Source organism: Neopelma chrysocephalum, unplaced genomic scaffold, assembly GCF_003984885.1.
Source record: "Neopelma chrysocephalum unplaced genomic scaffold, ASM398488v2 Primary Assembly neopelma1_26b, whole genome shotgun sequence".
NCBI classification, from domain to species: Eukaryota; Metazoa; Chordata; class Aves; order Passeriformes; family Pipridae; genus Neopelma; species Neopelma chrysocephalum.
In genome coordinates this window covers 2,504,140-2,530,436 of record NW_020897696.1, presented here as the reverse complement: position 1 = coordinate 2,530,436, position 26,297 = coordinate 2,504,140, and the positions used below count along the sequence as shown (strand labels likewise).

Genomic DNA, 26,297 nt, shown 5'->3' with positions numbered 1-26,297 from the left:
TTTATGTTTTAAGTACATTTATTAACACTTTGTAAACAGGAGAAAAAGTGAAAGATACACAGAGATATTAAGATTTACGATCACAGAATGACTGAGGTTGGAAGGCACCTCTGGAGGCCATATGGTACAACCTCCCCTGCTCAAGTAAAGCCAGTTGACCAGGACCATGTCCAGAGTTTTTGAATATATCTAATGGTGGAGACTCCACAAGCTCTCTGGCTAACCTCTGCCAGTCATCCTGATAGTAGAAAGTGGTTCCTGCTGTTCAGAGGAAACCTCCCGTATTTCTGTTTGTGTCCATTGCCTTCGTCCTGTCACTAGGCACCGCTGAAAAGAGCCTGGCTCCATCTTCTTCGCACGCTCTCTTCAGTGTTGATGAGACTCCCCTGAGCTGTCTCTTCTCCAGGATGAACAAACCCAGATGCTCCAGTTCATCATCTTCACGTCCCTTTGCTGGACTCTCTCCTGTAGCCCCATCTCTCTCTTGTGGTGGGGGGCCCAGAAGTGGACACAATACTACAGGCGTAATGAAAATTACAAGGTAAAACTTTACACTTAAAATACAAGTAAGGGAAAAAAACCCCAAGGAAGCATAAACCCGAGAAATCTAGGAAAGAAAACATCTAAATAACCAAAAGTGTAGAGAAGCAATACATTATTATTAAACCTCAAAACCCCAGCAAACTAGCAGAATCCAGGTGTAGAAAAGTATTAAGTCAGCATCATATTCTAAGCTGAGTATTTGTGCATGAATGTTCTCTATTGCATTAGTCTTTGCTTCTCTACAAATGAACGGTGAAAAGATACAGACCTGGCATGACACCATTATGCTCAATTCCTCATGTGATGATAGTTCCTCACAGTTTTCCAATGGCAGCAGCTTTTGACCAGCAGCAAGACGCACCAGTCACCTTAAAGTGAAGGATATTATGCTTCTCATACAACTGCTAATCTCTCTGGTTTGCTTCCATAGCAGTGTTCACAGAAAACGGAACAAATCAACAAGAACGTAACAATGCAAAGAAGCTTCAAATAAAATGCAGGAAATCTATTTTATGGCTGTCTTAATTTCCCTTTAAATTACACTAGTATAGAACAAGGAACAGAAACAATTTAACATCTCTACAACTGGAGTAAAAGAAAACTGAGCTTACGTTGGTACTGCTTTGTTTAAGGTACAGAAGGGCTCTGCTGGACTTGGGGCATAGAACAATTTAGGGTGTTAACATCTATTCCTTGCCCACAGCAGACTCACTAAGGCAACTTTGGGCAAGTTACCATTTCTACATCAGTGAAATGGAGACAGGACTTCTCTGCCTCATAGGCAAGACTGAAATTAATCTCTATAAACTGCCTGAACAGTCAGGAGTTTTATATTAAATATTAAAATTAATATAAAGATTTTTAAGCAGGTAAAACGTAAAAGGAAAAAAAAAACCCCTTCCACTAACAAATTCTGAGCTATTACCTAAACCATATATAAAATCCCTCCAGAAAAAAGTATTAATCCATTTAATTACTTCCTTAACTTGTGAAGTATACTTATTATTTCCTGCCCTCCAGAGTATACATGCAATTTTATACCTCTTTTCAGAACAGTAAACAACTCAAAAAGTTTCCATGACTGAACAAGCAGTGGTCAAACATGAGACAAGGGCTTGTTTCTGCCTGGGAGCATGGGAGGCAGAAAAAAAAAGAAACAATTAAGACACACCAGGTTAGTACGGAAGGCACTTATTAAAGAAAAAAATAGCACTTGCAATAATTTATTTCCTCTTCCTTTAGTTCTCAAAGGCAAGCAAGGGAGAAGAGAGATTTTCTTGGAAGATGGAATGAGGTCAAGGAGTTAACTCATACGTGTACTCATCAAGACCTTTCCAAAAATAACGGAATGTATGAAAGGAAAGAATTTTTTTCATGGAGAAAAGAGGATTTAAAAGAATCATCCAGATGGCTATGACTGATATGAAACAGAAAATATGGAATGTGACCAACCTGCAATAGTATGATGTAAGCCCTTAAATGAAGAAATATAAACCTGAAACAATGCACAGTGCATCAACAGAGCATGCTAAAAACGGAGTTACCATCCAAAGGTAAGAAAGATAAGTAAGGAAGTAAGGAAGACAAGTAGGAATGATGTATGCCTAAGTTTGACTTAAAATGTTTCATAAGTTCAAAGCACGGGAGTGGTAAAACAAGATTACAAAACCCAGTTTAATACAGTATCAGAAAACACTGTAGGTTTGGGGGGCAGGAGTGCAGGCTCAGAGCATTAGTTCTCTCATACTTGTATTCACACATAGGTACCTGAATAATTAGCAGTTCTGGTAATACTGACATACTGAATGAAGAAATAATGAAGAAATCTACTGCACAGTCAATTACTTTGTTACTGAAGTGTGCTAAATAAATGCAAAAATGTAATGTGAAAGCAACTACAAATGCATGCTAATTTAGGAAAACAGAGCTCCCTCAGTTTTCCAAAGGAGGCAGAAGTAGAGGGTGTCACAGAGGTAGATTGCTGACATCAGTGGAGACCTTAGTCAGACTTAAATTTTACTGTGAACTTCAATGCCATTATAACTAATTTTTACATCATAGATTTTTTGTAGAGAGGAGAAAGTTGTGTAGCATAAGAATAAGAGGCAACTATTTCACATTATATTTAGATAATAAATCTTCTGGTGAGAGAACTGAATGTTTTTTTCTGTGGTTTCATCATGCCTACTATAAAGAGCACAGGAGCCAATGAGTATAAAATGCAATAGTTATCATGGCCAGAAAGGATTAAACAACACCTCAATATAAGTGCTCTTACACAAAAACAAAAAAAGAATTTACAGTTACTTTGCGGACAAGCCCTTATTCATATTTCAAAACCAACATACGTATACAGTACAGAAGACTCTAAAACAAAATTTTGTGATAAGAACACTTGTAGTTTTGTAAGGTTCTCTTCCTTGCATGCACTATGAAGCTTATTAAAAGAAACCACAACCCCACAAACAGCATTTCACTGAAATGAAGGCTTTCTTAACGAAAGCATGAAACTGCACAGACCATGATGGGTGGCAAATTATGAACTACTCTCACTCGTGTATGTATTTTCTTTATCACACATATTGTTGATTTGCAAGTACTAGACTCACACCTATGAAAATGAAGAGCTGACTCTTAAATTTATGCTATTAACAGTAAACCTATAATATTCATTTGTGTATAAAAATAATTTTAAAGTACACCTGTAAAACAAAACATACATTTCTACAGTTAAGAAAATTAATAAAAAAATAAATCAAAACTTCCCCCAATGTGACCTTCATTAACTCAGTCTTGTATAAAATAGAGAATAAGTTAAAAGGTGAATTATTGTGATTGCTATGCTCTCCAAAGAGAGAAAATGGAGACAAAACTGGATTATATAAACAGCTTGGAAACCTACATATGACATTTGAATTCTAGTCGGAAACTTTGTGAGTTCTCATCTATTTAAATAAAACAGATGCCAAATGAATTATATTTACTATGACTTTCTGCATGTATGGTAGCTTTCACATAGTTTGTTTTCCTGAAGTTCAATAAAGTTTAGCAACAGACAGAGTTTACAGATGGCAAAACTGAGACTGGAAAATTATCTTACCCTCACTGGAAAGAGCAACTTCATATAGTGAAAAGAATACAAGGGAATGTAAGAAATCATGAATATTATGGGGAAAGAAGTGTATCAATCCACTTGACTTGGTCAAATGCACTCTTACACCAAATCTGAAATTGTAACACTTACCATAAAATTGTAACCTTACCATAAAACTTTGGCTGTAACATGAAAATGGAAGGTCATGGCAGGCCATCCTTCTCTTTCAAGGTGTATCTGTTCATCAAATTCACACCTCTCTACCTTATCCAGGACACAATCAATCATGCAGCAGCTGGGATTTTAAGAAACAAAATTGTCACATGCAATAAACTCTCCCAGCTTGGCAACAGTGGGTTTGTATGGGTTGAAAGGCTTTGCTGACACACCAGAGTAGCTTGAGTGCTAGAGACAGTGCAGTTATGTTAGCACAGCTCTTGACTTATTCATTCCATGTGCTAAGATGGCTATGCTATTCTGTGTTCTATTCCATAACATACTTAATATAGCACATGCTAGCTACCAATTTAATAAGCAAAATTTAAGGCACATTTTGTGTCTGTGCTTTGATTACAAGCTCCTTGGAACAGATATTCTTCCTAAATGTCTGAAAAAGATTTTGCACATTGTGAATACTTTCATCAACTAGTAGTTTGACAGAGGGCAATCCTGTGAGATATTTCAATTCTTTGTACATTCTTTCTGACTATATGTTTCTATTATCGAATTTACTTTTGTCTAAGTTGAAAGAACACACACCAAGACGCATCTAAGGAACACAACAAAAAGAAAAACCATGACCACATAAGAACAGTGATTTGTAAGGTGATTGGTATTTTTAAAGTGCTTTGTTAACTATATAAAATGAAAGAGATGGCAAGTGATTCAAAAGCGAGTTGGATATGAAAGTAAGAGAGATAAATGGACTTAGTCTTCCTAAATTCATGATGAAAAAGACAGACTGGTAGCACATTGTCTCCTCCTGTCATTAAAGAAAGAAAATTGTAATCTGTACCCTAATCCTCTTAACTTCATCAGAAGACCACACAAACACAATACATATTCCAAACAGATTAGCAGATGCTGTTACTTTTTACTCCAATATCGAAATTGAAGAATTTCAATTTGATGACATTAATTTAAAGAGAACTTCCATGTCTCTTTACACCACTACGATACAGAGGGCTATAGGCCACTAAAATTTTTGTACTTCACCACAAAATAAGCAAATAACACTTTCTTCCACCACTGCTTCAATCACGATTTTTTTCACTCTGTGTTCTCACTCTGTTCAGGCCTAAAAGCCCATTCCCCCTTATCAAAGTATGGGTGTTGACTAAACAAACTCAGTCTCAGTTTTGTTACTCGCAAGCAATAGTCAAAAGGAGCAACACTAAGATTTCCATAAAAATTTCAATTATTACGATAAATACCAAGTTCTGAGGTGATCTAAATAATAACTTAAAAAAATCCCAATATTTTTATTTAAAATGTAAAAGAGTGACAACATACCATATTCTAAACCTTCCACCTTTAAAATTGCAATTTAGTCGACCAGTTGGTGATCAGGTTCCATTAAAAGTTAATACAGTATTACATTTAAATTACTCCATCTAGACAATTAACAAAGAACCACTAATCTCAGACCAGCCACATGGCCAGTATTATTAAAATGCCCAAACTAGTCTTCTACAGTGTCCCACTTGAGTGCAGCTTCTCAGCAGTTTGCCAGGAGCTGCTGTCCTTCATTGCCTGATAAAGCCATCTGACAATGGCCTCCAACACCTTTTACGATGAATTCAAGTGCTCTGAAGAAAGGACTCACAAAAGTGTGCATTTACAGCAATCTGCAAGCAGATAATATGCCTTCAGCTCCTTTGGTTTTAATTATGTTCCCTTTGGAAAGTGAATCAGTTGAAGACTGTTCCAACAAAATTGGAAGTCAAAGTCTAGACAAGGCATAAACCACTGCCTATACAGTTTGTGACAACGTCCTTGTTTTTCTCTCTTCCACAGTTTTTTTCCAAAGACCATGTACTGAAGGCAGTTTGATTTTATCCATATTCTTACTGTAAACATTAAGAAATATACCAAGGACAACAAGTAAGCCTGACCACACGTACCTAAAGGGGAGGGAGAGGAGAGGAGGGAAAAAAAGTTACCATTAGCACTTATCTGTAGCAATTACATATCAATATATGTGGATTAAATAAAGCCCCTACATTAAAGAGAGAGGAGTTGAAGAAAAAAAACCCTACAAATCAGTGGGCTCTGAATATCCTTGAATCTTTATTATTACTATCCTTGCACCCTTCTTTCTTCCTGTCCTGGCTGGAGAGCTTTTTAAGGTGCATTTATAGTTAAATAATAACTAAATAGTATCTGTTATTTCTCACATGAATAAAATAATCCTGAGGATTTTAGTATGTTTTTCCTTCCTATGGTTATGAGAGCTATACACTCTATTACTGACCCAAAATGTGTTCTTACTCAGTGCCTTATATCCATACTTCCCAATGTAGGCACATTTTTCTTTCAGCTCTCCATTATTTTAAGCCTCAAGACTTTTAGCTGGAGTAAATTCCATTTGGGTGTTTGGGTGTAAACTTTGTTCTTAAATCTCAAATAAATTTATATATAGAAATAAAATGGAATATTATTTTGTTTCAAACCAGAAACAATTAGGATCAATGTAGCAACTTAGCTGCATTTTTCAATATAAGCTCTCCCTTGAAATTAAAAAAAGGGAATAAACCCAAGCTCAAAAATGTTGTCATTTAATATCTCAAGATAATAGAAGCTTGCAGTTATTTAAAAAGGCTAGTTAAGGACTAAAATCTGAGCTTATAAAAGCAGAAACAATACCGTAATGGAGAAAATCCCTTTCTTTAGCCAAATCTTCCTCCACAGAGAAAGTACCCAAACAATTTATTAAGTATCATAAGCATTAGAAATTATGTAATGTTTTTCTTTAAAAAAAAAACACAACAAAAAATGTCAACACATGGAATAGTTTGTCTTTCAGACCTTTAGAAAAATGGAAACTATTTTCTCTAGTATGATTAGTATCAACAAGCCCGTCAATATTTACAGCAAATTGCCAACATTAGAAGATATGAAATTACAAGCATTAAACCCTGATTAATTACTGTTGTTATATTTCCATGATCAAGACATGATTTCTTATAAAATATTTAATAAAGCATTTAAAACTGTAAATACTTACTGTAATGTAAATGGCTTTGCAAAGAACAAAAAAGAAAGCACAATGGTCATTGCTTTTCTTCCTGTTGTTACTGCAGAGGAAAACAAATATTTACCTCTTTAAGAATTCAGTTGCATCAAAAGAACATAAAATAGGCTTTGGTATTAGCAGGCAACCTTATTACATAATTAAGTGTCTGGCTAAAACGATGATCACCCTTGGTGCAAACACACACTGTGAATGTAGTGCTAGAACTCTACACTGTTTGAAAACAAGGACACTGTGACAGTAGTATTACCCCAGTCACACTATTTGCAGCGAAAAAACTTCCAGAAGAAAATTTGCTCTTTAATAACTTCATGCTAATCAATTCATAGTCTCTGAAAGCAACAAACAACTCTTGCAATTATCTGATGGTATAAACTAATCTGTTAAAGCTTGGATACAACAAATCTCTTGCCATTTCCACCTCATGTTATTAGAGTTCAGCGGTGTTTTGGGCTCTGTTTTTAAGTGGAATGGGATTATCATCTCATCATTCTTTTGAAATTACTATAAATTTACCTAACAGTGCAGGGAAATACAATTTTAGTTAGAAACCTAAGAGAAAAAGGATGTTCTCTTCTGACTTCAATGACTGCATTAGGAAGTTTTCCTCAAAACCATTAAGAGATCCTCTTCTACATGTAATCTGATCACTAAAAAAAAAAATCAAAGTAGTAAGAAGAGTGAAGAACATAATCCTGTTTCCAAAATGGCAGTAACCTCTTTGGTTACTCGCAAATTAACTATAGCTCCAACAATTATTTGAACAATTTCAATGCAAACTGCTATGAACAAGGATACACCAAACTGAGTGCTGGGTAGCATATATAGTTTATCAAAGAAGTTGTAGAAAATGTTTTAAAACAAAGTAATAATGTGGCCAGGCTCACAAGTTTAGCTGCAGAGCTAAAGGGCCTGAGAAGGTGTTATTCTATATAATAGCACAGGATTCTTACTTGAGAAAGACCCCCAGTACAGGGTGCAGTAGGTCTGTACCTAAAGAATATGATGTTTATTAACAGAAAATACTGTGCTTACCATGAGATACTTTTTACTAAAATATACTGGAAAGTCTTACTTGCTTAAGTAAGATTTGTATAACATCTAAATTAGTGTTACTGCAACGTACTGGCAAAAGTTACCAATGACTACTGAGGTGTATTTCATGCTGCAATGGTTAGTCAAGCAAGTTTCATTCTAACCAACTCTCCCCCACAAACAAATATTTACTTAAAAGTATGTTTCACAGGGGAAGAAACAGACTTCACTACTGCTTCATCTGCCCCAACCTCAACTTTTTAGTAATTTTAGTAATTTTTACTGATTTTCTTTACATTTTAAGAAATTTGTGCACATCAAATAAAATGATTTCCTATTACATGAAAAATTAAAGGAGAATGAAAAAGAAAATTGAGTTTTAATTAGAAAACAGTTTACAGATGAATAATTTAAAAAATGGTTAAATTACTTCAGTTTTACTAATTACAATTATTTCTGTTCTTTCAAATCAGTTATTAATTAAAATATTTATGTAACCATTTCCTTCTAATTTAAGTGCCTTTTCTTCTTTTTCCCAATTAAGTCTGATAATTTCTCATTCTGTTAATAGAAATACAATTTTCATTAAACTCTTTCACCCCACTCCCCCCATGAAGGGGGAGAGTGGATGGGGGAGGTGGGAGGGACAGTAATGAATGTGGTGTTCATTGTGGCACAATAAACATTTTCACATTGCTACAGGCAAGACAGAAAGGGCTCAAGTGTTAGAATTGTCAAGGTCAGCATAGGAAAACCTGGGAGAGGTTTGCTATTCCACAGCATTTTTAACATTTTTTAGTACAGTGAGACCATTTTTTTTTTTTTAAGAGCTATTTTAATACATGAACCAACCCTCTCACCTGGGTCAATTTCCAGTCAGGAGACCTACTGAACATTGTTAAAAACAAATGCAAAACAGACATGCTGCAGAGGAAATAACTGATAGGAAATCAGAGCATGCGATCCTCAGGTCAGAAAACAATGTTTTCAACTCTACTAATGTGAGTGAATTAGAGCATCACCTGACCGAAAACAGGGGTTTCTTTTAGCGGTAGAAGTAATAAAGGAAAGTAGCTACATGGCATCTTGCTACACCTTCCACCCCCCTGGCTCTTGTGATTAATGTTTGTATTTTCATGCACTTAGAAACAATGTCACTGCCTACTATGTTTTTCTGGAACATCCTTACTTTTCCTTCCAGGTTTTAAATGATACGTGTCTTTTCCTTACACTTTGCTATATTTTCCCATGAAGGCAGGTTGAAAGAGTTGGGGTTGTTGAGCCTGGAGAAGAGAAGGCTCTGGGAAGACCTTATAGCAGCCTTCCAATACCTAAGGGGGGCCTGCAGGAGAGCTGGAGAAGGACTTTTTACAAGGCCATGTAGTGATAGGACAAGGAGGAATGGCTTTAAACAGAGAGTAGGTTTAGACTAGATGTTAGGAAGAAATTCTTTACTGCCAGGGTAGCGAGACACAGATTGCCCACAGAAACTGTGTTTGCCTCATCCCTGAAAGTGTTAAAGGTCAGGCTGGATGGGCCTTTTGAGTAAACTGGTCTAGTGGAAGGTATCCTTGCCCATGGCAGGGGTTTTGGACCTAGATGTCCTCTGAAGTTCCTTCCAGCATAAGTCATTCCATCATTCTATTTAAATTTTTTGGTTTAGAACAGTGTTGTTTGTTTCTGCACTAAAACACAGTGCACAAGTTTACTTAACAGGCTCTTCAAGGTTGAGATTGTGGCACAAAAAGAACCAGGGAGCTCTCAAACACATTCTACTAGTGCTACAGAAATCAGCCAGCACAAAGAACAGAAAAAAAGCCAGAGCAAGAACAATTCTCAAAAGCTCTGTCCTAAATAATAGAATAGGATTACTTTGTTTTTATACAAAAGCAGAAAAGATATCATTTGTTCATACCTGTTACAGCAAGAAGGGCACCAAAGATTTTAATCAAAGCTAGAACAAAGGATATGCCAAAATACCCAGTCAGGGAGAAAAGGAATGCATAACCGTAAGTCTGAATTAGATGCTGCAACAATAAAAAAAGCTGGTTAGGAAAATGTAAAACAAACCCTGAGGTATTGCAAAATGACATAAAACTACAGACTTTAATCAACTGCTTGAGCAATAATAAGCTGTTTAACAATGCATTCATGCAAAAATCCTTATTTAATTTTAGTTAAATAATGGAAAAATAATAATGAAATTATAAGCTTATAAGTCTGGTCCTGTGATTTTGTTGCTTTTTAAAACATTACACTATCTTATACATCAAAGACTGGAAAAACTTCCTTAATATATGAATTATACAAGTTAACCAGTTTACATGATGAAAATAGGACATTAGAGAGAGAAGTGGTGGGATTTTCTAAACCATACAGAAGAAGGTTTTCATAGAGAAAAAGAAATCTTTACACCTACCTTTGAGCAAAATGTTACCGCAGGGCTTAATCCACTAGTGCATGTTAATCCAAATAAAATATACACAAAACCTATTGAATAGGAATACAAAACCTAGAACAGTGTAAGAGAAAATAATTACCAGGTGATACTATACAAAAGGATAGAATTAAATGTTTTCAAATGCTTGGCCCTGCTAATATGCTCAGCTTCTCAGAGCTGAATTTGCAGCCTTTGAAGATATTTTAACTAGGATTTCTATAGTTGATGTACAGTGAAAAGTCAATAATAAGTGTTAGACACATTCTTCCTACCCACAACAACATAAAAGAAGTTTGGAAAGCTAGTCAGTTAATAATATCCTGAGGTCAGAGTCAACAGCGATAAATCCTTCAAGTTCAGGATTTCACAGCCTAAATAAAACTTCACACAACTATTTAGTTTAATAGTCTGAAAAACACGTTAAACTTATTTCATTTTCCACTACTTATCCGGCACAGTAAAGATCTGTATTACCTTAAAAGTGCAAAGGGTAGCACAGAATCACCATGAACTGCCAGAAGTGTCACATTAGTTTCAGCTGTGTCACTTCCGTTCACATACATAGCACATATGTATCATGGTTATAGGGTATAAGATTTTCAAATATGACCAGCTCTGGCCCAGTTCAGCACTCAGAATACTTAGCAAACAGGTAGGTTCTTTACTTTGTCTGCATCCTTATTTAAATCATAGTTTCATAGACCAACAGAAGAATCTTCACCCTATCCTTTCCCACGTTGAGTCAACAGAATTAGAAGCTGGAACCCATCCACACATCCTCTCATGAAGCAGGAGGCAGTCAGCTGTTTGTGCAACATTTAGTAGCCTTTTCTTATGAAAAAGAGAGACAGTAAACAGAACTGTTCTACACAGTACTGCCTAGAACATGTTGATCATGCTTTCAAAACTCATTGTCAACAACAGGCCTACTTCTTTTGACACAGGTTTCATCAATTGTTTTCTTGTTAGAGTAATCTCAATTATTTGGAAAAAAAATCTATTAACAATTGTTAGCAATGCCATGAGACAACAGCTTTACAATAAAGGAGGATGAATACACGTCTAAAAGAGCAGACCTGCTTTTATTTGACATTGTTCATATACACAGAAGTCAGTCCCTAGTTATTCACTTGCCTCTGCATCCAGCTTTTCTCCCAAACTGCCGTAAGACCTCCCTTTTCACAACCAGGAATGAGCACCACATTGCTATTTCCTTGTTAGACAGTGTGATGTAAGACAAACAAGACAAAAGTCAGGTATAATCTTCCAGAGCAGCAGTTACTATTCCAGCCACAAGACATCTTTTCTCTTTTCATAATTGCTTAAATCCAGGGCAATTTCCAAATTTGACAATGAAACAGAGATGCTGTGGATGACAGGTTCCTTTACTATTCGATTTTATTTACAGATCGCTGTCCATTAAATATAATCTGTGATTCAGATGCAATTTTTACCCTCAGTCTCAAGTAAATGACTTCTAAAATTCTGCTTGTACTTCTCCACTGAATTCTCTAAACAAAATCCTAGAGTGTAATCCCTAAGCCTCAAACAAGTAAAACTTTTATATCCTTAATCATTACACTCATCCTCTATTAGTTGTATGAGTATACAATACGAGGACCGACATCTGTCAGACTGATGCAGAATAAAAGCAAAGTCCTGGAGATAACTGGAGGTCCATAGGTAAGGCAGCAACAACTGTCAGATGACTACTGGGAAGATGCAAAGTAGGCAAGAAAAGTTACAGATTGTACTTTAGTTTGGATTTTGGAGATGACAGCTACAGAAAGCTGCACTGGGTCACGTAAGGTCCATGTACCTAAAATCTCTGCCTTCAGCAGCAGTCAACAGTGAATACTAAGAAAAAGTACAAAAATAAAAACAAGAATACACTTTTAGGTATATATTCTTCCACGTTTCAGACACTTGTAGCTCAAATGTCTTGAGCCATCCTAAATCACTTTGAGCCCTAAACGAAGATTCCTTTTATCTTTTTCTCCATTTTTCAAGCTACATTCATAATGAGAAACTAGATCTTCTAGTTAAATGTCAAATAATGTGCCAAATATGGAAAATAAATTCCAGTAACTTTTTACTCGTGGCATATTCAAATCATGCCTGTTATAATGAAAGATTTACTTGTATTTACTCAACTTCACAGAAAAATATGCCAAATTCAAACATAAGGTTTGTCTAAAAAGAAAAATAACCTCAGATCACATGAACAGATAATCCATATTCCAAGTTAAGTATATAAAAAATGCTGAGCAAGACTTTTGCAAAATTATGTATTTCGCTGAATCAGGAACACACATATTCACCCATTCTGAAAGTCAGAGTTTTACAGATTTCAAAAGATTCAAAAAAGGTAGCCTCCCAAGTGCTAGCACACTCTAGAATTGGAAGTCTAGTAAGTGAGAAAAGCAATGTGTTCCATATAACACATGCTCAACTACACCAGAAGGACAGTATATATTTTTCAGAGATTAAGCACATGATCATAGAGAAAACACTCCGTTGATTTCAGGCCTGCAGGGTAGACAAAGGAATTGTTGCCAGAAATGAGTGTTTCTGTAGCTGCAAGATACATTTCAAGTTGCGCACAGAAAGCAGCAGCCTTGAAAGGTTGAAAAACAAAACAAAAAACCAGCAAAAGTCCCCAAAGAAACAAGCAGAAAACCCCAAGAATAGTACACCAAGAGCTTTTTCTTTCATAAGCAAGAGAAAAGCATATTAAGTTTCATATTTTGTTATTGTAGGCCTTGTCTATGATAGATCATATTCTTTTAAAATTGCAAATCTGGTATTTACCATTTCTGAATTAGAACCATTGTGCAACTTCATAGCTTTTTCCTGTACATTTCCTATAACTGCATCTGCGCAGAGGGCAAGGGATATTAGGACCACACCTAATATAAGAAAACAAACAAACAAACAAAAACCTGTTCAGAATATTTATCAGCAGAGTAGCAGCAAAAACCACTCTGTACTTATCCTGAAAAAAAATATCTCAGGAATAGAAAAATAATAATAACTCCCCTCTATAACATATTCTAAATGCCAGCAAAAATATTTAATTACACCAGTACAAAGCAGTGCCCACCTCCACTCCCTCCACTAGTTACACTCCTGAGCACTGTGTGTCTCTAAGCTTCATGGGAACATCTGGACACTGCTATAAAGAAGCCAGCTGTAGTTTTTGTAGTAACAACAGTGAAAGAGTGTCAATTGCATTTAGTTAGGTATCTTTAATGAAGATAAATAACCAGAAAACATACTCCTTTTCAGTATTTAATCTCATATTATTTGTTTTCCTGACAAAGGCAAATAGAAACTTTATGTGTAATGGTAAAACAAATACAAGGGGATTCATAGTGGAAATCTCTAATTACTGAAACATTAATTTAAAAAAAACACTCTTCGGGTACAAACCCCATGGTTTTAGGTTACCACATATGCTCACAACAAAGTCACTACACAGTCAATAATGTAATGAGCTTTCCAATAACAAAAATAACCCTTTATCCATGTCAGTCACAATTCATTTCTCAAACTCTAAACTCTGATTCTTTCATGACTGTTGTATTTAATGATCCACACACGTTGAAATACCACTTTTTCTAAGTATACATTACAGAAGATATTAATCAAAATCACATTTACTGTCTGCTCTAGTCTTGGTTCCTTAAAAGATCATGTCAGGCAAGAATCAGGAGTGGAAGACTAGAAACAAGCAGTGTTATATTTTCTTAATATGATGTTCTTACAATCAGAGGTCTCAAAATAGGCATTCAGATGAAGTATAAGCTCCCAATAGAGAAAAAAAAAATAAAAATCCTAGTTCCTAGGATTTTCAGAATTGTAAGATTTAACATTTTTAAGGCACATGAAGTTTAAGGTGGTATTTATCTGAATATATGAGAACTTCTAAAACCAGCATTTTTGTTTTGGGAACTACTTCCTTTCCATGCTACACTGTCTATGTCTCCTCATCATTGAAAGTTATCAGACCTTGGAAAAGGTGTGACTCAAAGGAAAATCCACGATAACATGAACAACATTGTTTATGCTAAAGATATAGATATCTCATCTGCATGGATTCAGCTCTGGTCCAAAGATACAGTAAGACTCCAGCTCAGCAACAGCCTTGCTGCAAGTCACTTCTGTAAAGTGACAGAGCATATCTCATCTGTGTTCTCCATCATGCTTGTTCCAGCAGCGCTTAAGGGCCCAGGCACACCACTGGACAAATGCACTGGTTCAGGACTGGACCGAGATGAAAAGGTTACCTGGAATCTGAAGCGCAAGCGTGCACAGGGAGGAGAAATGTGGGGAAAATACAAATGTTAATCTTATGTCCTTACACAGTCTGGAGTGTAAGGAGAACTGTTCCATTCATTGTGGTAGCGCTGCACCTGCTGAGCAGCAGCAGCAGCAAAACCACGAACGGACCAGCAATGTTATACTGTATGTAAAGCATGAGTAAAAATAATTGGAAAACCTGGTCCTAAATCAGTTCTGAAAGAAAACCACATGGAAACAGTTCTAAATAAATCACTGGAATGAACTCAGGAATTGCCATTTGAGAAAGAAATTCAACTAAGCTTTTAAATCCAAGCAGGTTAAAATCTTCCCTTTGCTTCTTTTAGACAGTATAAAAAACTCAGAATGTGGGCACTCCACCTAAAAACTACAGCAAAATTGAGTGAGATCATCAATTAATATAAAATAAATGGTTCTGAAATGGAAAAATACTTAAAAAGTTTAACAAGAAAAGACAACTAATCATTTGAAGTTTTAAAACAGTCCAACTGAGTTTTATCATACTCATTTTAACATATTTACTGGGGTAATTATTTCTTGAGAACATGCATGAGACATTTCAAACAAAAGGGTGGGATTTCCAGAAATTTCAGGAACCTAAAAACTTAACGCTTGGAATAAAGGTCTCTTCTGTTACAGGTAGGAGTTCTGCTAGTGCAAAGTTACAATGAAACTTGCAATTTCTGTACAATACCCGAAGGCACTCCACCAAGAACTCACAGAACTTCCATGGAATGCGTATTGTAGGAAAAAAACAAGCACTTTCCTAAACTCTAAAATATAATATATCTTTACCTGTCAAGTTGAAGTTTGGTGCAACTGTGCTGTCCGCTAAAGTAAACCATATTAATCCAAGACTCATACATAGGGCAGCAGACACATCTACAATATTGTAACGTTTTCCTACAAAAGCAATACAAACAGCATGAATGGACTGTTAGTACTCTCAGAATTTCACATTTATCCTGTTTAACAGACTAGAAGGCAAAGGAAACACTGTTACAACTCTTTTACTTAAACAGAGGACTTAATGCTCTGGTCTTTCTTGAACGGAATTAGTTTCTTTTACAACACCAGTTCCTATCACGGAGGAGGATCCTAACAGGTAGTATCCGATGCTTTTGGTCAGTTTTGGTTTGATTCCTAATGCATGTCCTCCCCAAAAAAGCATTCTCTTAGCAACTTCAGGACAGCTTAGATGTTTTCTTCATACTTTCCCCTCCTGCAAGACATTTCAACTGTCTTTTCTGGTACTTCTAGAACCCTACACTGTCTTTTAGTTTGGGAAAGACAAGATGTGGAGGGGGATGGCAAAAAAAAAGAAAGGAAATAAAAGGCAGGAGCTAGTATATCTTGTTTGAAATATTATATTCCTTTCCCAGAAGCTGTAGTTTCAGTATGAGCTTCCAAGGGAACTTTTTTGAACTGATTTCTTTTTTTACAATAAAATTAAAAAAATAAAATCAAAGCTTCTGAGAATACAATACTACTACAACACAATATAAAGTTTCAAAAAGCTTTAAGGGAATACCAGTCATTTTACATTAAAATGATACAAAATTCTTCCTAGTAAAATGTAAATATGTGCATGTCCATATGTATATAAGTTGTAACCTTCTCTGAAAATTCAGCTTTGCAACCAGAAGGCCAAAATTAACTACAGAAACAGAAATACAGCATTCTAGATGTTGTTCCATAACACTTGCCCATGTGGAGTTTTACTCAATGAATCTTTGTGCACTGAACAAACAAACTTTTATAATATATTTGTCTTCTAAATCCAGACATACTGAAGTATATTTATTCACATAACTATAACCTTTATCTGTTTTTCTCCAGATCTCTTTTTCTCTTCTTGGAATATGAACTATGACTTTTAGGACTAGCCAAAGACATACAAAAACAGGGATATTTCTGATAAACATTCAATCAAAATTCAGGAATTTGTATTAGGAATTTAGGGATTAAGATTTGCAAACAAGAAGAGTAAGGGATTTCTCCACAAATCATGGTTGGATTTTTTTTCCATTTCAAGTTCTCCATTTCAGTATTGAAGCTGTTTGATATATGATGTGATTTGGTTTATAAAACAAACTTAAATTTCGTAAAAATTAAGAAACCTTGTATAAAAATGAAGTTTTGCAAGTGACCTGTAGAATGGTTTTCCCCCACATTTTCTGTCCATACAATTATATTTTCTGAGAAGATGCTTCAGAAATTCTCATTTTTCCCCCCATAGAAAAAATAGTACCATGGGAATTTAACAAAGTACAGGTTTCCACATATAATCGCCTCCCAAAGAAACAATAAAAATTCACCTAAAAGCAAGACTAACACTTACCTTGTATAAAAACCCCGCCTATCATAACTGGAATGAGCTTACAGCACTTGAAGATGACTTGAGTAGGGTAATTCAGATATCCTAAAGAGGTATTTGACAAACCCATAGTTCCCACTGTCAAAAACGCTATTATCATGTAGGTTTTGCCAGGAATTCTACAAAATATAAACATACGAATCTTGGTATTGCAGACTCATCTAGAGATTTAGCTTGGAAAATTTAGATAAAGAAATATGTTTGTAATATAGCTTCAACATCTTTCTCACTGAATTTCAATCCATAACAGAAATTTTAAAATGTACATAAATGTCTGATTTCATATTTCATTTCTTACAGTTACTGTGAATAAACAGTAATCAAATACAAAACAATAAAAACTTCATGGCTCATGAAGTATTCAAGCAGTAATTCTTTAACCTCCTTTGGAGAAGGTATATTGTTTACCCATGAATCAAGACAAAGGCTTCAGGTTATTTGTCAAGGGAAACACAGAATATTGGTAAACCAAGATATCCTGAATCTTAGTCCTTTCAGGTCACTGTGCCAGTTTTTTTGGTGACATTTTCACATGAACCTTGACACTTTTAAAATGAAGAAAGTTGAAAAAAGTACCATTGTTTTACGAAACTCAGCAAAACTAAGAGAGCAGTGATTCAGCTACCGTGAACAGAGGGGCTCATTGAACATTTTCAGATATTTTGTTCACAACTTTATGAAATTATCACCTGACAACAGATGATCCAACAGTAATTTTTAGCAATCGCTGTGCTCACTTCGTGATATTTTACAGCTATCGATGTACATATGTTCAGCTTTTTCTTACGCATACTCAGAGCCACATTAAGCAACATAAGGAGCTGTATTGCTGTAATCCTGTCTTATCCATAACTCATTATGTGATGTAAACATACTCTGAGGCACGCAAGAAAAATTTAACAGATTTCTGCATGTCTACAAGAAGACGGCTAGGTGCTGGAAAATGAAATGTACAATATATTTAAAATCTATATTTCCAACACAACTTACTTAAAGGGTCATGCTCTGAAGCATTATCAATTATTTGATAATAAAACCCCTAAATACTAGTAACAGAACACCCAAAAGGGAACTATGCAATATTATCTGATGTATCTCAAAAAGTCAGATAACCTGAAATATAAGCTGTCAGTGTTTAAAATAAAAGGAATAGTTTATTGAAGTTATGTTGTTTGGATACAATGGAATTCTGTAACCTAAAATCAGTTTTTGCAAAACAATCCAAGGTTGACTATGGGTAAGGAAAACTAGTTATGCTCAACTAGGATACAAGGCAATTTTAAAATTCATGTACACCATGACACCCTCTGTTCAACTCTCCAGAGGGCCTCAATATACAGTTTGCAGAGGCTGTAGCTGGATAGGGAGCCACAAAATGGCCATATTGAGGCAGAACAAACTATCCCATTCCCATAGGATTCAAATTAACAAAAACTTCCTTGGTCAACTGCAGTGAAAACACAGAAGAGTTTTGTGGCAGGGTGTTATGAGTGCTATCTTAAATGAAAAACACAAAACCTCAGCATACCCTTTGAAGCAAACCTACTCAGCCACATGGTAAACAGACAGTAGAGCTCTGACACTCTCCAAGATGCACAGCATGCTGGAGGAACCTTTTGGTGAGGAGGTGCCAATATTTGAGGAAAACATATTCAATGACAGATGGCTTCAAGTGCATGGACTCTATTCTACGTGTGATGATCCCAAGCAACACATACATGAGTCAGTCTCTATCAGCTACCTTAGGGATATAACATGTTCTTTAAGTGGGACAAAATGACGGTAGAGTCAACAAAACTACTTACAGGTCTGAAATCTAAGTGGGTGCTTAAAAAGCATTTTCTAACATTATCCAGCAAATTCACTTTTGTGCAACTGCTACCAAAGCCTCACACTACTCACATTCAAACAACAGAAGCTAAATTTAGTATAAATGTAAAATGATTCTAACTTGATGGACAATGGGTAAAATGCTTGGAAAAACACATACCTTCTCCTTTTGTCCTGAATCAACTGCAATTCTATTAGTCCAAAAATGGAATAAAATCCAAATTGCACTAAAGTGAGGTACCAACCAAAAGGTTTAAAACCTTCCACTGAAAATATCAATTCCTATAAAAACAAAAGCCCACCAAGGTCACGTACATACACCAAAATATCAACTTGACAAATAATCAACAGATCTTTTTCCTTCACATACATGCAAATCTAGCCTTTGCAGCTGCTGGTTATTAACTCAAATTCACCTGCCACATGTAACTTGCAAGTAGTGGAAAAGACAATTTAAGTTTCCAAAATTCATGAAGATAATTTACTGCTGGTGTAAATACAATGAAATTAATGGATCAATTCATCAGGGGATTACATCTCACCATTAATATTTATATAAAATTATAGATAGCGTCCTGTCTGCTTTTCTCTTTTTTTTTTTTTTCAGTTCATTTACATCAGTAGAAGACTTTGTTTTTATCTGGTTTTATTCAGAATTTATAAATATCTTGTGATAAGTTAAACACAAACTTTCTCTAACAAACATACTTACTGACGTAATTTTCAGCTCCTAGGAATGCACACCTAATATTTTGAGTGCCTATATCAAATAGCACTTGTGAGTTTATAAATTTGCAGGCTGTAGGAACATTTTAAACCAGAGCAATTTGTTATAGAAAAATACATGCACTGTATAAAGATTTTTGTAGATGTGTCAGCTATAGAAACAAAAGGCTACCTAATATTTTCCTTTTTGATGCTTTCAGTTACTGATAACGTTGTCTAACTCTTTTAAAGAAAACTTTATATTAAAAATATAAACTTTTGTATACTTATATATATTATATATATTTTTATATATTATATATTTAAATATTTATATTTAGCTGCTTTTGAAAACTGCATTGGAAAGAGGGTGATTTTTAATTATCAACTTCTAAAATCACTGTTTTATTGAAAATGCTTGATGAACTCAATAATAATTAAAAAAAAGGAACAGAAATGTAGCTGTTCAAGATAAAGGAGAAAAGGTTAACAGAAAGATAAATGTTTAACTAAAATTGCATAAACATTATGCTTCCGCTTAAGAAACTACCACAGTATATTTCAGCTCTCTCCTGAGAGCAGAGAGAAAAATAAGAGAACTGTAACTCTACAGCACTCATGGAACTTTGAGAGCTCTAAAGGTTTCAACACCAATGAAGACTTAGGTCTATCTTGCACATGGGAGTAAAAGATCAAGTTAAGAAAGCCCAATTGATCTAAACCTTTTAGGCACATGAACTATAATGGAATCTCACATTATACAGTTACTTGATGCTCTTGAATACTGAAAGCTTGACTTTGCAATAATATCTACTTTAAACATCTATACATATTAAAATACATATTATATTATTATGGTATTGAAAAAAATAGAGGTAGAAGGAATTGGCCTAAGACATGTGTACATAGCATTTACCTGTAAATATCCATAGATTAGATAAAACATAAAAACTCCAGAAACACAGATGAAAAATTGAGTAGGTTTGCTAAATTTGCTGAGATTCATGCCAAGAACTACAACATCATCTACTGATTTGATATGAGGAGACATAGTTTGAGATTGGGAAGGTACACTGATGGAAATATATTTTCTTGATGAAGTGAATTTCAGATCCATGGTTCCTGGCTCTCTGCATTCGGTGCTATTGTTATCTTCTTTCTGCTTTTCTCTTTCTGTGTGTCTTCTGCCTGAAAGCTGAAAGAAATGCTAAAGTCAGACAAGACATAACATACAGCCCTTCAACAACAGCAAATGAATGTGACATTTATAGAGTAAATACAAAGGTTTCAGAGTTTTGCTGGATTGTTTCTATTTTATTTATCTTTTCTGATGTCCAAAGTTAACATCAGTTACTTTGTTAACACCAAAGTTAACACCAGAGGCCAACAACACTTTATGGGTAAGTAGTATTCCTGCACTCTACAAAGCAAGCAAACCAATGACTCAACCCTAAAACATCAGCAACAGAAAACCAACTTCAGTTTCAGCTTTAAGTAGTCCTTTTATGCCAGTACTCACAGGAGTGACTGCTTGGGAGAGAAGTGATCTCCATGATGAACTCACAATAAAAGAAGTGGTTTGAAGCACTGTGGTTCTGTCTACTATGCTTCATTTTCACAGCAAAACATAGACTAGACCATTACATGGCAAGCCTTGCTAAAAACGACAGATTTGAGCCTATGACTAATTAAAAGTGTTGAAGTGGAAGAAGTTACCCCCCCATTCTCACATTTATTCACCATTTCTCGCAACTTCTGCAGAAAAGAACATGGAGATGAAAACAAGCAGACTGAAAAGCCAGTCTCAGAAACGCAACTTTTTATTTGATGAGGTCTATGGTATGGCAATCCCATGGCAATATTTATCACATACAGCTCTTGCCATATGTAACAGAAAACAAAACTGGATGACTAAATCCTATACAAGGAATTTCGACTGAGATGCAAATAATTCTGTTCTCCAGCTCGGCAGGCAGTATGACGTTTGAGGCTTTTTTTTCCTTTTGACCCTCAAGATAAACACAGTGATCAGCCAATTATCCCAAGACTTTTAAGTGTTGGTCAGCATCTAGCTCAGTGAGCAGTCAGTAATTAACTCTGTTTGTCTCAACTATTAAGTGGTTTGTTTTCCCCAGCTCAAGAATAATTCTCATCACACATGCATAAACATTGCTTTTCCCATTGCTTTTAAACAGAAATTGTGCTAGTATATTATAACTAGATCACGCAATAAATGTAGTCTGAAGGAATGCTGGCAATTTATTATACAATATATTATACAAGAAATTACAATCTTAGTTGAAAAATTAAGGATTAGTATAAAACTTGCAATGTGCTTATGTTTCCTTTTTTTCATACAACCTACTATCAGGCTGGAAAAGACTCCTACTAGAGTTCTGAAAGAATAGCTTGGGAAGCATAACAGGGGCTTAGGAATCACAATAATTATTTGTGCTTATATTCATAGCTCTTCAGTCAAAGATCAAAAGTGAGAGGTAGAAAGTTAACCCTTGTGGATTGTTAGCTTATACTAAAATGAGGTGGCCATAAAAAAAACAAAAAAAGGAAAAAGTTTAAGTAGGCTATTTTTAGTAAAAACAGAAAAGTACCAATGTCAGGCAATGTGGCATGAATGAGCCTTCATGTATAATATCACAGAGTTCTGATCACCCTCAAAGACACACTGAAAGAACAATTGAAAAAAAAAGTTATCAGGATGGAGGAACAGATTGTCTGTCTTAAGAACTGAAATAAGACAAAAGTGTTGCTTGTCTAGGCTAGCAAAACCCTGATGAAAACAGACTTTCTTTCAATAAAATTATCAAGGGATTACCACGAAGGAGAAACAAACAATTCTAATTTTAAGGACAGAAGAATGAGAGCAAATGGGCATACAGATCATGAACAAACCCAAAACTACCTTTCCATCTCTAGACTATCTGCATTCTAGAGCAGCCTAAAAATGAAAGAAGGAACAACTGAACTGTTTGTTAAGGTGAAGCTTAAGAAAGCAATTATGTGCAGCTGTTGAGACTGGGCATGATGACTGAGCAGCCCTCATTAATCTCATGTTTATGGCATCCCACCACTATGGAAAGTAGAGTAAAGGTGCCTGTAGAAGATACTTGGTGATCCTACTTGATCACTAAAGCCAGGACATGAAATACTTCTCTCCCCAAACAATTGCAGGCAAAGTTAGAACTTCCAAGTTCAAGCCCAAAGAGCAATTTTCCATGAAGGCAATTAACACAGTTAAAAACCTATCCACTGTTGGCATCTCAGCTCAACTTTTATTTTTTGTTGATGCCTGTTCAGATCTTTTCTGTCCAGTGTACACTTCCTCTTGATAGTCACACTTTCTCAGCAGGAACAAGAGCTACAGAAGTAATATGAGCCTCATTTTTCACCTAAATTAAAACTGAGTATGACATACGCCCAGGACAAGACACAGCCATATACTATCATGGGTGCTTCATGAATCCAAAAATTGAGTGAATTGTGTAATGCATATTTTTATACCTACATTTTTCACTCTGGTTACTAATCTAAATATTATTTGTGTTACCTGAGTTAGCATCAGAAGAAGTAGAAGTAGAAGGAAGAAGAAATAACAAGTGTATTTATGTATTGTGTCTGGCTGAGATGGAGACAATTTTTTTCAGAACAGCTTGCATGGTGCTGTGTTTCAGACTTGTGACCAAAATGATGTTGATAACACAGTAATGTTTTGGCAAGCAGGAGAGGGGGTACAACCAGACAGATGACCTGAACTAATCAGAGATATTCCAGGCTATAAATCCTCATGCCTGGCAATGAAAAGCAAGAGGAGGGGGTTCAGAGAGGTTAGCCAGCTTTTGCTCAGGAACTGAATGGGTATTGATCTATCTGTGGAAGAAGTGATTGCCTTTACATCACCTGTTTTGTTTTGCATCTCTTTTTCCATTTTTCCTCCACTTCTTAAACAATTTTTCTCTCAACCCATAAATTTTCTTTTTTACTCTTCTTTTCCTCTTCCCTCACCCCTCTGGGGTTAGCGGGGAAAGTGAGCAAGTGGCTGTGTAGTGCTTAGCTGCCTACTGGAATTAAACCACACAATTAACACAGTCTTTTCAATTTTCAACTATTTATATTCAACACATTTCCTCAGGAATGCCATCAGATTTTACAATCTGTTCATTTAATTTCTTGCAGATGACTGAGTCTATCATCAAAGTAGTAAGAAACAATACTGATTGCTCTAGTCACGCCCACGGCCATCCATAAAACAATGATACATAGTAATTGTTTTTCTCTACATCCTTCAAAAAACATTTCAAGGAACAGTATTTAACAGCTTAAAAAACTGTAAATGTATGCATCCATTTGCAACACCCTCCACCAAGTAATTTCATTATCAACAGTGACAGAACTCTTCTGAAGTTCACTGTGACTTCTCAAACTGTTACTATTCTAAGTATGAAAATTGTTATTAATCCTCCTCTTGCTAAAATCCCTCAAGCAACTAATTCACTTCTTGAACGAAGCTGCAGCAAAAATCTGTTGTATGAAGAGTCAAGTGGCTTAAGAGCTGTCCTGATGTGCGTAAAAAACCAAATTCCCTCTTTTGTTTTTTCCTCCTGTGTTTAAAAATGAAAACAACACATACTTTAAATCAAAGACTTTGCTTCTTCCCCTCTAAAAAAAGTCACCTGCAGAGCAATATTTGCTACCTTGCACACAGAATGGTAATTATTAAGCAAAAAAGAAACAAATGAACAAGTGACTAGACAGGAAAGGTTTCTCTGGCCTCCAAAAAGTTAACTTTTACCAAACATGGAAAAGACATTATGGAGGGCCTGGGACTTTTTTTTTTTCCACCTTGAAGAACATCAATTGAAAACATAATTTTGGCAGAACCTAGCATCTCAGCACACTCAGAAAATCTGCCCGCCTGGGCCACGCAAGGCAAGTTCCACGTTGGCCCTGGCCACGATCCATTTCCTCTGGAAACACTGCCAGAAATGCTTGGTGGTAAGACAGCAGCTGGCACCGCAAGAGGGATGCTCCCGGTAACAGGGACGGAAACGCACATTTGTGAGGAAACCTGAAGGGATACTTTGCTCCACGGTATCCGCCTCCTGCCCCGGAGGCAGAAGAGGGAAGGGAGACAAGGTCCAGGACGATCCCTGAACCTTCCTCTCTCCGCCCACCGAGCTGCCGGGGGCTGTCCCACGCCCAGGTGTAGCCCTGCCCGAGCATTTGCTAGCTGTCCCGGACAGGGCTGCCACGGAGGCTCCCCAGCCGCCACAGGCCGCCCTTCCCCTCAGGAAAGGAACCGTCCCGCTGCCCGCGGACGCCGCCGCCTCGGACCAGCCAAATCCCTCCCGTCGGCCACAGCCGGACTCCTTCCCCTCCAGCTCCTGTCCCCACTCCCGGCGCCCCTCACCGTCGCGCCCATGGCCCCCTGATGCCGGGTGACGCTTCCCAGGAAGCGACCCCGCCTCCTTCCCGCTAGCCCCTCGTCCCTGAGGGAGGGAGGGAGGAGCGGTCCCGCCCCGTACCTGTCCGACAGGCGAGGAGGGGCAGGGCGGCCCCGGCCAGCTGCCCCCCGCCGCTGCCAGCCCGTGCCGCCCTCCCTCCCGCCGGGATCGCTCCCTGCTCCAGCCCCGCGCGCCGCCGGAAGTGGCCGCGGGAATGCGCCAGGGGCCGGCGCGAGAGGCGAGCGCATCGAGGCAGCGCCGCTCGCTCGCTCGGCGTTCTGCTACCCGGCCTGGGGCGGGAGGCGGTGGCACCCCCCAGCTCCCGCCCGCGCGTGGGCAGGGCCTATGCAGAGACCACCCACTGCGAGGGAGGGGCGGGGCCGGCCGGGGTTCCTGATCCCGGCTGTCGGCGGCTGCTCATGTGGGGATTCTTGGTGCGTCCCTCAGGGCCGGCGGGGATCATAGAATCACAGAGTGGTTAGGGTTGGAAGGGACCTCTGGAAATCATCCTGTTCAATCCCCCCACCAAGACAGGGTCATCTAGAGCAAGTGACACAGAAACGTGTCTTGGTGAGTTTGGAATGTCTCCAGAGAGGGAGACTCACTACCTCCCTGGGCAGCATGTTCCAGTGCTCTGCCACCCTCAGAATAAAAAAGTTCTTCCTCATGTTGAGGTGGAACTTCTTGTGGTTCAGTTTATGGCCATTGATCCTTGTCCTATTGCTGGGCATCACTGAAAAGAATCTGGCACCATCCTCTTGGCACCCACCTGCGAGATATTTATATGCATTGATGAGACCCTCTCAGTCTTCTCCAGGCCCAGCTCCCACAGTCTCTCCTCATAAAAGAGATGCTCCTGACCCCTCATTGTCTTTGTGTTCTCCCCTGGATCCTCTCCAGTAGCTACTTGTCTTTCTTGTACGGAGGAGCCAGAACTGGACACAGCACTCCAGATGTGGCCTCACAGGGCTGAGCAGAGGGGGAGGATCCTCTCCCTCAACCTGCTGGTCACACTTCCCGGTGCACCCCAGGATACCACTGGCCCTCCTGGCCAACAACTCTACCATGTGCCCTGTCCCACCACAGCACAACAGGACGTGAAGAAGGAGCCTGGGGCAGCAGGAACCCAGGAGGGCCTGAGGGGCTCCTCACCTGACTGCACCCTCTGTGGCCACCTGGAGGGGGCACCGCAGTGACAGGGGCAGGTGTGAAGGTGTCACTTCCCTGCCCAGGTGTGG

General features: G+C 37.3%; 1 protein-coding gene across 7 annotated transcripts; it reads right to left on the bottom strand.

Moving 5' to 3' along the window:
* Nucleotides 1–25,268, bottom strand: SLC35B3 (solute carrier family 35 member B3). 7 transcript variants are annotated; one of them, XR_003533124.1, is made up of 11 exons: nt 25,141–25,244; nt 20,517–20,795; nt 19,056–19,177; nt 17,030–17,184; nt 15,484–15,591; nt 13,177–13,274; nt 10,345–10,437; nt 9,841–9,952; nt 6,864–6,933; nt 812–5,760; nt 1–516 (listed from the first exon to the last, which is right to left on the bottom strand). XR_003533124.1 is itself a non-coding variant. In XM_027676216.1 (10 exons), exons 2-10 carry the CDS (start codon nt 20,715–20,717, stop codon nt 5,610–5,612), a joined length of 1,110 nt encoding a protein of 369 aa, XP_027532017.1. In that variant the 5' UTR covers nt 20,718–20,795; nt 25,141–25,268; the 3' UTR covers nt 1–5,609. The 7 variants fall into 7 exon arrangements, 2 of the variants coding, with proteins under 2 accessions (XP_027532017.1, XP_027532016.1); XR_003533123.1 differs by having other exon boundaries at nt 1–911; nt 3,807–5,760; XR_003533122.1 differs by having other exon boundaries at nt 1–3,932; nt 5,479–5,760.
* Between the last annotated feature and the right edge of the window lie 1,029 nt (nt 25,269–26,297).